At 43.3% G+C, this 14715-nt stretch overlaps 1 protein-coding gene across 7 annotated transcripts in view; it reads left to right on the top strand.

Moving 5' to 3' along the window:
* LOC147114602 (receptor-type tyrosine-protein phosphatase mu) overlaps window positions 1–14715 on the top strand; it is a 1110132-nt gene that overhangs the window by 652442 nt on the left and 442975 nt on the right. For all 7 annotated transcript variants that reach the window (XM_085992394.1, XM_085992393.1, XM_085992392.1 and 4 more), the window contains exon 10: window positions 8722–8923. In XM_085992394.1, the coding sequence (XP_085848520.1) occupies window positions 8722–8923 (202 nt within the window). The remainder of the gene's footprint in view (window positions 1–8721; window positions 8924–14715) is intronic.

Below are 14715 nucleotides of genomic sequence, written 5' to 3'. Positions count from 1 at the left end.
ACAGGCTCGAGGGGCTTTTTTTTCATTCGTTCACGTGATGTGGGTATCGCTAGCAAGGCCAACATTTATTGCCAATCCCTAATTGCTCTTGAGAAGGTGGTGGTGCGCCACTTTCTTGAACCGCTGCAGTCCGTATGGTGAAGGTACTCCCACAGTGCTGTTAGGGAGGGAGTTCCAGGATTTTGATCCAGTGACGATGCAAGAACGGCAAGATATTTCCAAGTCAGGATGGTTTGTGACTTGGAGGGGAACTTGGAGGTGGTGGTGTTCCCATGCGCCTGCTGCCCTTTTCCTTCTAGATGGTAGAGGTCGCGTGTTTGGGCAGTGCTGTCGAACAAGACTTGGCAAGATTCTGCAGTGTATCTTGTAGATGGTACACACTGCAGCCACGGTACGATGGTGGTGGAGGGAGTGAATGTTTAAGGTGGTAGATGGGGTACCAATCAAGCGGGCTGCTTTGTCCTGGATGGTGTTGAGCTTCTTGAGTGTTGTTGGAGCTGCACTCATCCAAGCAAGTGGAGAGTATTCCATCACACTCCTGACTTGTGCCTTGTAGATGGTGAAAAGGCTTTGGGGAGTCAGGAGGTGAGTCACTCGCTGCAGAATAGCCAGCCTCTGACCTGCTCTTGTAGCTACAGTATTTATGTGGCTGGTCCAGTTAAGTTTCTTGTCAGTGTTGACCCCCAGGATGTTGATGGTGGGGGATTCGATGATGGTAATGCCTTTGAATGTCAAGGGGTGGTGGTTAGACTTTCTCTTGTTGGAGATGGTCATTGTCTGGCACTTGTGTGGTACAAATGTTTCTTGCCACTTATCAGCCCAATCCAGGCTGAATATTCCTATGTTCCTCTTAATATAAATCCAATGTTGATGGAAGTAGCCATTTATTATAAATTTGTACAGTACATATTGATCCTTCCAGAGTCAATGGTTTATTTAATGGCGCTGTCTCTGAAAGTACTGTAATATAAAAGTGATCTGTGCATTCCTGTTATGACCTTCCTAAGGTAATGAAGTCCAATTATTTTGTAGATTTAATCTGACCGACGGCAGTATCTGTTCACTTTACTTCGTATAAAGCTAAAAAATCTTAAAGATCAGATTAATTGTCCCCAAGTTCCCAATATAATTTAAGTCTTTTTCTCTATTAAAAATGCCGAATGCCACCAAAGCTCCTTTGAGGACCCTCTTGGAAGGGTGCCGCTGATAAAATAACATGTGGCCTATCTAAACTAGAATAGTTATTTCCAGGTCAAGTGAATACTCTCCTGCTTGGGTTGACTATGCAGACGACCTCTTGAGGTGCCCACTGGCCGTGGAAAGCTTCAGTGAACCGGCGGACGCCACATGCTCCTACTCTGTGGTCACCCAGGCATTTACCAGATCTCTAAACATGGGAAAGCAGGCAGAGAGATCACCGGCAGTGACCTTGCACTCTGGACCTATGGATTGCGGATTTTGCCAGGAGAAGCCCCCACCAGGAGGTCCTTTTGACCTGCTCGTCCTGCCCACTGGGTGACCAAAGATGAGCAGCATTGGGAGAAAAGTGCAGCTTGACGCTGAGAAGCAGCCCCTTCTAATAATAGCCGCACTTGGATGCACCATTTTAAAATAGGTCAGTAGGGGTGGCATTGTCACGTGGAATGCCACCAAACATTCTTCATGTATCCTTCTGGGACAGTACAACTAATAGACTATCATCATGTGACTATATAACAGATGTCTTGCGGTGCCCCGCTACAACGGAAAGCTTTGCATGAATTGCTGGACATCACGTGTTCACATTCCATGGTCACCTGAGATGCGTATTGAAGCTCTTAAAACGGGTAAGCAGGCAGAGAGACCACTGCTTGCAATCCCACACATCCTGGACGTGTAAACTGCAGTTTTCACCCGGCCCATGGGGCAGAAACGTAACCAAAATTTAGCGAACACCCCCTTGATATAATGCTCGTACCCGGACGCAGTTTGCTCACAGTGCCCCCTTTTCTGTGCACAGCATAAAACAACGGGCCAGAATTTGCTGGCAAAATAAGGTCAAGTTTAATGTGCAGGCCATTATTAGTGCGTAAACTGTCTAGCAATTTATGATGAGGAAGAGATACCCTTTCAGTTGTGAATCACCACAAGTTGTTGCATGATTTGTGCCGCTCCGCCATTAGCCTCGTGAAAGCAACAGCTCGCCTTCAATCTGCCTGTGAGGTTCAAGAAATTGTAGCATTTCCAGCTGAGGTGGAGGTGGCCTCCATGAGGAAACTGATGTGGGCAGAGGCTTTAAGTTGAGAATAAAGAAATCTAGAGTACGGAGAGAAATGGCATTATGTTGCAACCAACTCAGTCCCACCACTGCTAGGAAACAAATAAAGGCACATTAATTACCAGGTCATTCTCGGCATTGGGTCTGACAGCACGTGTACACTGCTCGCAATCATGCTCTTTCAATGTTCCACACAATGAGGAAGTGCACCTCCCTCCACTGTACCAGTGTTAATTGTTCCACTTACAACAGCAGCTGTCCTTGTGGACTCTTGTGAGTGGGATGGCCAGCTTTGTTATGAATTATGATTTCATGCCATCCACTTGCACTCACTAGGAACCATATTAAAACCGCCTACATTTATTTCACGTAGTGCCCTCGCAGCTGAGAATGACAGAGGAAATGTTTCATCCCCCAAGTCTGACATTGATTGATTCCAGGTCCTAGAAGTGAAGGACACGGCAATAAACCATTGTGTTAGGGCTAGTTTTATATTCGCTATAAAGCTGACGGCACATTTTAAATCTCTCTGGATTCTTCCACAGTTTTTAACAGGAAGTAATAAGGCAGATTGTTGCAAACTCGAGTAGGACTATCGTTTCGGGTTGGTCCATTTGAAATGCATTTGGCGTACGTTGACACCAGTCTTTGAAATGACATTTTATTGACCGCGGGCTAAGCGCGACTCCCAGGGGTCCTAGGCTGGACGTTACCTGCTAGAGCTGTGAACTGGGCAGCAGCCAGCACTTTCCCACAAGGAATAAACGCGTCTTACAACACTTCCATAGGCATAAGGGAAATATCAAAACCCTGGAGCCAGTGCAGAGAAGGTCACAAGGCTCATCCCTTGTGTCAGAGGTCAGAATGATAAGGACTGATGGCTCTTTCAAACTTAAAATGAGGTACTGAGAGGAAATCTTATATAAGATACTAAGTGGGGGAAAAAAGTATATCTGGAGCACTATTTAAAGGGCTAGGGTCGGTACAAACGGGTAAACACAAATTCAGAACTTTTGGCAGGAAACAATTGCTCACCTTAAATTAATACCTGGAATAATATTCCAGTTAGGGAAGCGGAGACAAAAACTCTAGGAGCCATTTCAGAGGCCGATGTTCATTCTCCCACTGAAGTCGAGGCATCATGTGGCTGTTGGTTGATCTATTTTAGTAAGTTGGAGTACAACAGCAAGGATTCTCTGTTTGATCCCAGGGTCTCAATCCACATACAGGTGGGCCAGGTCTGTGGGAGAAGCAGGGCCAATAATTCTTCTTAATGCTTTCAGGGGACAGCTCTAATTGCAGGCTTGTATTTGGCTGCTTGCCCTCACCTCAGTAGTCAGTCTGAAGCCAGGAGGGAGGCTTGGTGGTAGCAGTTTGCTGTGTATGAAGTTAGTGACCGTGTTTCAAGGGGTGAGATTTATAGGGGAACCATAGCTTTCCATGGAAGGACAGACTGATTTGCTTCCCTCATCTGTCACCTTTGTGAAAAGGAATCTCTGATCTAAAATGAACTCTTTTCAATAGAGCAGTCCGAATTAAGTGCTGAGAATAAGACGCTGGAGGAGGAGGGGGGGTGGGGGCGGGGCGGTCCCTCTTCATAGTTATTCTTACAAATAAAATTTTACTTATTTCCGATTGAATTAGAAACTGCAAAATTAAGGCATCCACTGTGTAAACCCTGGCTGGTAGCCAGCTCAACATGCATAAACTGTGGTACAAACGCTCCAAAGTGATTCCAGCTGTAATCATTCCATCCTTCACACAACCAAATAAATGGAAAGAAGAACACTTTTTTGAAGTACTTCATCCACCCCTGGTGGGGCCCAGTCATCACAACTTCCTTCTCTTCCCCCGCCCCATACGTTTGTTTTTAAACTTAACATCTATAAGTGGTTTGAGGACTTATTAATTGATCTTAATTTTGGATAAAATAAAACAAACTGTGACATTTATATTTGTCCTCAAATTCCTAAAACTTAAATTTAAAACTCCAATAATTGAACCCTATGTTACCATCCCAATTAACTTACTGATTGGCATTCATTCAACTGATTTTTATATATCTGATACCACAGAAGCTTTATCATTGCAACCCATTAGCCTCAATCGTTATTATATTAACATAAGGGGACCCATATACTGAACAGAAACATGCTCCAAGTGCCAAGTAATCAGCAAAGAATTGAAGTATAGATACCTAAAGTACTCAGATTATATGTACAGTGTGAGGACTGGTGTTGGAGTAATATTTCCAATATAAAGGCAACACTTGTAACTGTGAGTCATATTAAAGGGAATATACACCAATTGCCCGTAAATTCACACAAGGACTGCAGTGGTTCAAAAAGACCTATCACAACCTTCTTGAGGGAACTAGGGATGAGCAATAAACGTAGCTTTGCTAGTTTTGCCCACATTCCGAAAACAAAATTTAAAAAACCCAACTGTCTTGTCTTTTTCCACCAGCTTTCTCTTCTTCCTCCTGAATACACTGATTCACGCTGGGTTTTGTTGGGACCTCGCTCAAATGGCCATTCTTCACATGTTGAGTCATCGAATGTCACAGAATAGCAATTAAGAGTGGGAGCCCTATCTGACTTTTGCCCTTCTTTGAGCACAGAAATCTAGGTTGACACTCCAGTGCAGTGCTGAGGGAGTGCTGCACTGTCAGAGGTGCCGTCTTTCGGATGAGATGTTAAAACCGAGGCCCTGTCTGCGCTCTCAGGTGGATGTAAAAAATCCCATGGCACTATTCGAAGAGCAGGGGCGTTACCTCTGGTGTCCTGGCCAATATTTATCCCTCAATCAACATCACTTAAAAAACCCCAGATTATCTGGTCATTATCACATTGCTGTTTGTGGGAACTTGCTGTACACAAATTGGCTGCTGCGTTTCCTACATTACAACAGTGACTACACTTCAAAAGTACTTCTTTGGCTGTAAAGCAATTTGGGACGTTCTGAGGTGGTGAAAGGTGCTATAAAAATGCAAGTCTTTCTTTCTTCCTGGCACAACTGGTGCTGAGGTCAATCGTCGCACCCATACTGGGCTCAGCCAACCCAACACAGACGCGGGACTGAACCTCGGACTTTTTTGATCAACAGAGTTCAGTGATTTCCTGGATGGTACATTTGATCACTAAGCTGTCAGGGTAGTTGAATTCTCGCTGTATTCAAGAGGGAGCTTCACCATTTAAAATGACTTAGCTGAAAAGAGTTATTATTAATTGTTCTTTTTCAGTCTGTTGATCTTTGGATTAAAAAAAAAAGATTTAAACAGCGAATTCTGAAGGGAACTGGTTGGAAGGAGTTATTGAATCTGAGAGCATGCGGGAGCTGAATTAACATCACTTGGGATAGTCGTTAACCTGGGGAGCCTCCGTGATGTCATGTTGTGTGCGAATTCAACTTACCATGTTAGGTTTCGCAGCTCTTCTAAATAAGCTCTTTCCAAGCCAGTTCTCATAATAAACACATCAGTTTTCCCTATTAAATATTCAACAACAAAACCCAACACAATTAACATTAAAGAACAAAGTCCAAGTCATTCAATCATTCTTTGTAACGATTTCATTTTTATTGGGGTCCTGATGGTGCGGCTGGCTCTTTGATTCTACTTCCATCATGAGTGTTAGGGATGCTCATCAGGGCAATAGCTTGAGCTGGTGCTAAGTGCCTTTAAGGAACATTACCAGCTCAGTGGGGTGTTTGTGCACAGGCTCAATTCCTGAAACAACATGGAATAATCTAATAATATGTTTTGACCTTTGAGGACTGATCAGTTGACCGTTAATGCTTTTTTCCCCCCCAGTCCTGAACACTCCCATGTACTGTACTCAATAACCATGGCTGTTGACACACCCCGGGTGTCATCAAAGAAAGTCTGCAGTTCATACTTTTGCCAAAACCGTGTTGTACAGTATCTCGGAGCTCCTCCCCTGCCTGGCTCTTCAGGGTGCATGCATGCCCTCCAACTGAGAAGGTGGCCAGGCCACCTGCTCCCCCTTCTTTCTAGCATGATCTAAGGTGAACCATCACAAGCTGTGTAAGAGAGACCAATGAAGATTCTCTGCTGCTTTTTACCCCCTCCCTTCCTGTGGGGACAGGGTTGCCTCACTTCAACACCCTCCACCCACAAAGCAGCGTGACTGAAATCAGGAACTCCGTGGGGAGAGGGGGGGCAGGTGGGAGAAAGGTGGTGGAAGCAGACCCGTGCTGCGTCACTCCACGCTGCCACACATTAATGCCCTAATGCTCCAGTTAACTGCTCGGAGGCTTCGAATTGATTTTAATTTGTTGTATTTCTGCAGGAATGCCTTTCCCGCAGGTTTCAAACATGCTGAGCTATTTCCGGCACGGATTCGATGGGCCAAATGGCCTCCTTCTGTGCCGTTATGATTCTATGACTCTGACTCTATGATTAATGCTCTGTGGCCCTTCCACCTGCTTTTATGGATTTGTACGGTGATGGGCTGTCTTTTCCTGTTCATAGGTGAAGTCATGCCTGAGGGAGGCTCTGGTAATATTGGAATCTGTGAACCCTGACTTAGTACCCCATTTTGTAGTGCAGTTGTGCGCCTTCATTTGTGTTGTTTACCTTCGTGCTGCTACTTTATGCACCCATGTTACAATTTTTTTCTTTAACATTTCCTCAGTATTTTGTGTACTTGTGTATATTTTCTGACTTTCAATGTTATATCTTGGGAAAAAATGAAACCAAAGGGTCAAAAAATGTGAATGTACAGTGCCAAATATGACATCATATTGGTTTTAAAGCCAGTTGACCATCCAAGCAAGTGGAACTGAGCCTTAAAGCCCAGAAAGATCCCAGGTTCAGTCCCTGATCTGTGATTTGCACTTGGGCACTACAATTGGCCTCAGTGCCCCTGCAAAAGGGAGGGAAACAAATCGGCCAGGATTCCTGCTCCTGACTTCTATCCTCTGACCCCTAGTGGAATGAATGCTTATGTTGGATAAGAATAACATCAGGCTTGGTCGTGATGCTCCCCATGACAAAATAGCCTGCTGATACTCACTGTCTAGACTTATACATGAAAAGTGAGCACTGTTCTCGGGCGCAACATGTGCCCATGAAATCGTAACCTAGCATAAAGTCAGTAGGGGGCCATGTTGACCTTGGGCGATAGTGCAAAAATGGCTGATAGCGAATCAGCCGCAAGTTGTACATCTCCTCCCATTTTCAGTTCCATTGGAAAAATTACCCCCCAGTGACTTCAAGATATGAGGGGAGAAGAAAATAAAGCTGGCAAAATGCAAGACACTTTGCCAAGACTCGAATGTCCCTTTTTAACCAAGCTTAACTTTAGCAGATTCTACTCTGTGCGCTGAGAAAACCTGGGCGCAAAGCCATTTTCAGAAATATTCAGAAAGAATAAATAAATACAAAAATGTTTGTGATCAGCACTTACAGCAGAGGGCAAAAAATTTAACCTGCCAATCATTTTTTCTGAGGCGTAAAACAGAATTTTAGACTTAAAGGGGAGAAATTTGTCTTGGGCGGTGACGATAAACAGGCGGGATCGGACTGCCCGCCTGTTATACACTGCGCCTGATATTTAATTGCATTGACTGCAATGAAAATGATTGACATGAATCAGTCATTCATGAAAGAAAGACTTATGAAATAATACTGAGCGGCCTACGGGTGGCGCTGTCCAGGGAGAGTATAAATACTCGGGCACGGGCCCAGCTTGCGCAGGACATTCTTAACAGGAACTAGTGAAGGACACAACTAGACCTCCATGTTGTAAAACAGTTGATTAAAGCTTTGCTTAACGCTTAGACCAAGTGCCTGGTAGTTTTCTTACGTCACTGATTATCAGCCGCTGCGTGTAACGGGTGGCCGATCAGATACTGCCTGTTTTTGCGCCTGAGACGAATTTCAACCCCAAAAGGAACTGCATCGCGATGTACCTGCTCTGGAATTCTGTGCCTGTTCCGTTCTGTATGAAATGCCTTTGTTACTGTAGTGATATTTATTTCTTCCACAACTGCAGCTGGCTCAAAAAAGATCAATTTCTGATCATTTGCTCATTATCTGCAGCTGAATAGATGTTAAACCAACCACTTACCATCCTGATTGATGAAATGACCTCTGTTGGTCATCGTTTTACCTACATCCTTCGACGGGAAGAACATTAAAAAAAAAACACACGTTATACATTAGAAATTTGACACTAACATCAAATAATCGCTAGTTTATTAGGGGAAACCTTGAACTACTCTACCCACCTGGAAAAAGGTCTGAATATGTATTAGTAATGACTTTCTGGGGTTTATTGCCTCGCACTACATTCTGTACATCTGATTCTAGGTTTGACAAAAATGCAATAGCAGAAGCCTGACAGTGCATACATCAAGAGGGTTTACTGGATAATGATACAATCTCTTTTCATCTGCACAGCTTTTTCATTACTTCTTTTTTCTTTTAACTCTCCAAATAGGTCTTCTACAACGGCATCAGTTCCTTTGACCCTGAGATTGACTTATCGAACCAAAGTGGTCGCGTGTTCAAGTTAGGAAATGAGACCCACCACCTGTTTGTTGGCTTGTACCCGGGGACCACCTATTCGTTCACTGTCCGGGCCAGCACTGTCAAAGGCTGTGGGCTTCCCGTCACCAAACAGTTTACTACAAAGATATCAGGTATTGCTTTCCGCTACGTTCACCTTACGCTGTTTGGTAATGAGCAGTTTCAGAAATATATTTCATTTGAGGGAACAGAGAACTTAAGGTTATTTCTCAAAATTGTCTTTCGGAAAACTTTTTGCAGTTTCCAACTTTATAACTTCCTGAGAAGTGAAGCCACACAGCAAGTCTAAGCCCCATACTTTTAACACACTCCAACTGGTCCTGTGCAGGAATGAAAAAAACTGCTTTACAGCCAATGAAGCACTTTTGAAGTGTAGCCACTGTTGTAATGTAGGAAACGTGGCAGCCAATTTGTGCACAACAAGCTCTCACAAACAGCAATGTGATAATGACCAGATAATCTGTTTTTAGTGATATTAATTGAGGGATAAATATTGGTCATGACACCGGGGATAACTCCCCTGCTCTTCTTCGAAATAGTACTATGGGATTTTTTACACTTGATTTAACGTCTCATCTGAAAGATGGCACCTCCGACAGTGCAGTATTCTCTCACTGGAGTGTTAGCCTAGATTATTTGTGCTCAAGTCTCTGGAGTGGGATTTGAACCCACAACCTTCGGACTCAGAGGCGAGAGTGCTACTAGTGAGCACTAGTGTCTTGTTGGATGATGATTGTACAATTCAGATTTGCTCAAACATAGTGTTGAATGCAGCTTATGTGAAGTACCCAAGGTGCTGCCATGTAGTCAATGGCAATGTAAGGACATAGAGAAGATGTGCTCGCGGTTAAGCAATGCCTCGATTTAAAAATGTTCATCCTTGTTTTCAAATCCTGCCACGGCCTCGCACCTCCCTATCTCTGTAATCTCCTCCAGCCCCACAACCATTGTTGTTGTGATCTACTTCTATGAAATCAATTGTTGAGAAAATATATATTTTTTATTCGTGTGAGATGTGGGCGTTGCTGGCAAGGCCAGCATTTATTGCCCATCCCTAACTGTCCTTCTTGAACTGCTGCAGTCCATGTGGTGAAGGTAGTGTACTTTTTTGTAGCAGTTTGGTACTACCGAGTAGCTTCATGCTGTGGGTCTGGAGTCACATATGGGCCAGGCCAGGTAAGGACAGCAAATTCCCTTCCCTAAAGGACATTAGTGAACCAGATAGGTTTTTAGAACAATCCAGTAGTTTCATGGTTACCATTACTGATACTAGCTTTTTTTTAAATTCCAGATTTATTTAATTAACTGAATTTAAATTCCCCATGGTATTTGAACTCATGTCTCTGGATCATTAGTCCAGGCCTTTGGATTACTAGTCCAGTATCATAACCACTATGATACTGTACCCCTAATTTGCTGATGACATTAAGGTGTGCCAAATTAAGTGAAAATTTGGAGCAGATTACATTCATTTCCAAGTGTATGTGTGAATCCACAGTGGAAAGCTTACATAATTAAACTCTACTTAGCACCAAATTAGAATCTCATGCAGAGCGCTAAAAACATGGCTGGTGTAGGAAATGGGAATGTCAGAGTAGAGGGTGTTTTCTGTGTGGCTAACAAGAGACGTTAAAGATAGTAGTAGATTAAAGGAAGAGGCTTATAATGTTGCCAAAAAGAGTAGTAAGCCTGAGGATTGGGAGGATTTTAGAATTCAGCAAAGAATGATCAAGAAATTGATAAAGAGAGAGAAAATAGAATGAGAGTAAACCAGCAAGAGACATAAAACCAGACTGTAAAAGCTTCTATAAGTATGTAAAAAGGAAGAGATTAGCGAAAGTAAACGTGGGTCCCTTACAGGCAGAGACAAGAGAAATTATAATGGAGAATAAGGAAATGGCAGAGACATTAAAGAAATACTTTGTATCTGTCTTCACGGAAGGAGGCACAAATAACATTCTGGAAATAGTGGGGAACCAAGGGTCTAGTGAGAATGAGAAACTTAAAGAAATTAGTATTAGTAAAGAAATAGTGCTGGAGAAATTAATGGGACTAAAAGCGGACAAATCCTTTGGACCTGATGGCCTACATCCTAGGGTTTTAAAAGTGGTGGCTACAGAGATAGTGGGTGCATTGATTTTGATCTTCCAGAATTCCCTAGATTCTAGAACAGTCCCCGTGGATTGGAAGGTCGCAAATGTATATTCAAGACAGAGATCGATAGATTTTTGGATACTAAAGGAACCAAGGGATATGGGGATAGTGCGAGAAGATGGAGTTGAGATAGAAGATCAGCCATGATCTTATTGAATGGCAGAGCAGGCTCGAAGGGCCAAATGGCCGACTCCCGCTCCTATTTCTTATGTTCCTATTAAGAGACATTTTTGGGAGTTTTACTCTATTGGGTTGAAATTCCTCCTTCTCTTGCATTTATCTAACAGCAGATGATGTGCTCTCGATGTGGAATAATTGTAAATAAATGCAAGGAACAATTTCTAGGCATGAAACTGAATTCAAATTCTTAAAACTGCCATGGTGGGATTTGAACTCGCATTCTACCAGGTTGTTGGTCCCGATCACTAGTCCAGTAACGTAACCCTACCATACCCGATCCTGATTTATGTGCAGCATTTTTTTCCTGCAATCTTTGTGCAATATTTTACATTTATCAGTGTTACGGTTGATTTACCACATGTCTGTGCAATTACATAGCCAATCTAAACCCTGTTGCAAATCTTTTGCTTCATCTCTGTCTTTATTAGTCTCTGTTTTTTCATTGTCAACCAATTTGACAGGCTTACAATTGGCTTCAACATACAGGTCATCCAAGTAGATTATGCAGGAGCCTTAGACTCGGGAGAGCGGGGGGGGAAAAGAATCGGTGTTTCCTCGCATGATCACTATTCAGTAACTCCTGCTGTGAAAGTGCGTGAGGGTGGGGAATTGGATTCAGGATAAGATTAGACACGGCTATGATGCCCCTAATAGAATACTCTGCTCACACTCACTGTCTGGACTCGCATATGAAAAGTTGGCCATTTGGACAGGATATCGCGGACGTGGAATCTTAGCCAACACAACTCAAGAGAAGAGAATCATAGAAGTGTATGGCACAGAAGGAGGCCATTCAGCCCATCGTGTCTGTGCCGGCTGAGAAAGAGCTCTCCAGCCTAATCCCACTTTCCAGCTCTTGGTCCGTAGCCTTGCAGGTTACGGCACTTCAAGTACATCTCCAAGTAGTTTTTAAATGCGACGAGGGTTTCTGCCTCTATCGCCCTTTAAGGCAGTGAGTTCTAGACCCCCACCACCCTCTGGGTGAAAACATTTCTCCTCAACTCCCCTCTAATCCTTCTACCAATTACTTGCGAGGAGCGGGGACATTGGATGACTTGGAAAAAAATGATTTTTGAAAAATTGGCAAAGCAGTGGCTTATTGCAAACCGTTTGATTTGTGGCACCTCCCAGACTATGATGAAAGAGTTTACAGTGCAGTCACTTTATATATTCAAAATGTACGGTTGGAGTCACTGATAGCAAATTCACATCAGTCTTTTTCTTGAACTGTTTCCAGGGAAGGTGTTTATGAAAAATGTGGTAAACGTGGACAATCCCTTAAACAATAGAGTGAATCAGCAATTTAAGTGGTTGCAATTATTCATTAATTTGACACTTGCTATTATGTAATGTGGCTCCATACTGAGATGTAGAGTTTAGAGGCTGTCAAGATAGCTTTGCTCCTATGAAGCATTTCAGTTGAAGTTGTACAAGGCAAAGTAGTTAAGGTGCAGAGGTGCACAGACACTGGTTGGCAGACAGAAAGCAAAGAGTTGGAATAAACGGGTCTTTTTCCGAGTGGCAGGCAGTGACTAGTGGGGTACCGCAGGGATCGGTCCTTGGACCCCAGCTATTCACAATATACATTAATGATCTAGACAAGGGAACTAGATGTAATATCTCCAAGTTTGCAGACGACACAAAGCTGGGTGGGCGTGTGTGCTGTGAGGAGGATGCCGAGAAACTCCAGGATGATTTGGACAGGTTGGGTGATTGGGCAGAAGCATGGCAGATGCAATATAACGTGGATAAATGTGAGGTTATCCACATTGGTGTCAAAAACAAAAAGGCAGATTATTATCTGAATGGCAATAGATTGGGAGAAGGGGAAGTGTAACGAGACCTGGGTGTCCTTGTGCACCAGTCGCTGAAGGTAAGCATGCACGTGCAGCAGGCGGTTAAGAAGGCAAATGGTATGTTGGCCTTAGTAACGAGAGGGTTTGAGTACAGGAACAAGGATGTCTTGCTGCAGTTGTACAGGGCCTTGGTGAGACCACACCTTGAGTACAGGAAACTCTCGATTTACCGGCACCCAAACAACCGGAAATCTCGGTAAACCGGCAAAATTCAGGAGTAGGTTCAGTTAAGTTTTTCTTCATATTAGTGCCGGTTCTTGATTCTTGGCTGTGTAATCGGGGGTTTCTGCACTTCTTGCTAAGCAACAGGGACGCTTGGTCTGTGGCCAGGTTCTTGCAGCTGTTGCTAAGCAACAGGGAAGCCTTGTTTTTGTTGCTGTGTACGGAGCTCTCGTACCTTTTAACTATAACTCTGTAATCCGGACTTTTTGATAAACCGGCACCACGCCGGTCCCGTCGGTGCCGGATAAAAAAGAGTTTCCTGTATTGTGTGCAGTTTTGGTCGCCTTATCTGAGGAAGGATGTTCTTGCCATGGAGGGAGTTCAGCGAAGATTCACCAGACTGATACCTGGGATGGCAGGAATGACGTACAAGGAGAGATTGGGTCAATTGGGCTTATACTCGCTGGAGTTTAGAAGAATGAGAGGGGATCTCATTGAAACTTATAAAATTCTAACAGGACTAGACAGACTAGATACAGGAAGGATGTTCCCGATGGTTGGGGAGTCCAGAACCAGGGGCCACAGTCTAAGGATAAGGGGTAAGCCATTTAGGACAGAAATGAGGAGGAATTTCTTCACCCAGAGAGTGGTGAACCTGTGGAATTCTCTACCACAGAAGGCAGTAGAGGCCAATTCATTAAATATATTCAAGAAGGAGTTGGATATATTTCTTAAGGCTAAAGGGATCAAGGGATATGGGGAGAAGGCAGGGACACGGTACTGAATTTGGATGATCAGCCATGATCGCATTGAATGGCGGAGCAGGCTCGGGGGGCCAAATGGCCTACTCCTGCTCCTATCTTCTATGTTTCTATGTTTAATTGTACAGTCACTTACTACAATCAAGTACATTTTTACTGTTTAAACCTCTTCAGTGTTGCAAATTAATAATTTTTATTGTATGGAATGGATTTTCCTGACTGCGCAAAACGAATTAAAAGAAAAGGCAATCCAAGTATTACAGTAAGCGCTTATTAACCCTTTGACATCAGTTACATAGAAAGCAACAAATGACTGGGAGTGTGTTATAAGGAGAATAACACAGGCTGGACATCTCTTGCATATGGGAAAGTAGATGACTTATGAGTGCGTTACAGAGAATAACAGTTGCTTTGAAGTGTGTGTTACAGAGAATAACCATTGGTTTGGAATGTGTGACCGAGAATAGCAGTTTCTGTGAAGTGCCTATTTCAGAGAATAACCATTAGATTAGTATGTGTTACAGAGAATAACCATTGGTTTGGAATGTGTTTGAGAGAATAACATTTGATCTAAAGTCTGTGACAGAGAATAACAATTAGTTTAGAACGTGTTAGAGAGAATAACAGTTGGTCTAAAGTGTGTTACAGGGAATAACAATTGGCTTGGAGTGCGTGACATCGCAAATATTTAACGTGGAGTGTGTGTTTATGCTGCTGTGACAAATTACTGCAACCTGGCTGTAAATCACTGAGGCCCTTTTCACTTTCACAAGTTTATAATGTCATCCACAA

This window comes from Somniosus microcephalus, chromosome 7, assembly GCF_052327205.1.
Source record: "Somniosus microcephalus isolate GS21.2 chromosome 7, FLI_Smic_1.0, whole genome shotgun sequence".
NCBI lineage: Eukaryota > Metazoa > Chordata > Chondrichthyes > Squaliformes > Somniosidae > Somniosus > Somniosus microcephalus.
Note: the sequence above shows the minus strand (reverse complement) of the source record. Positions and strands in the feature narration are given on the sequence as shown.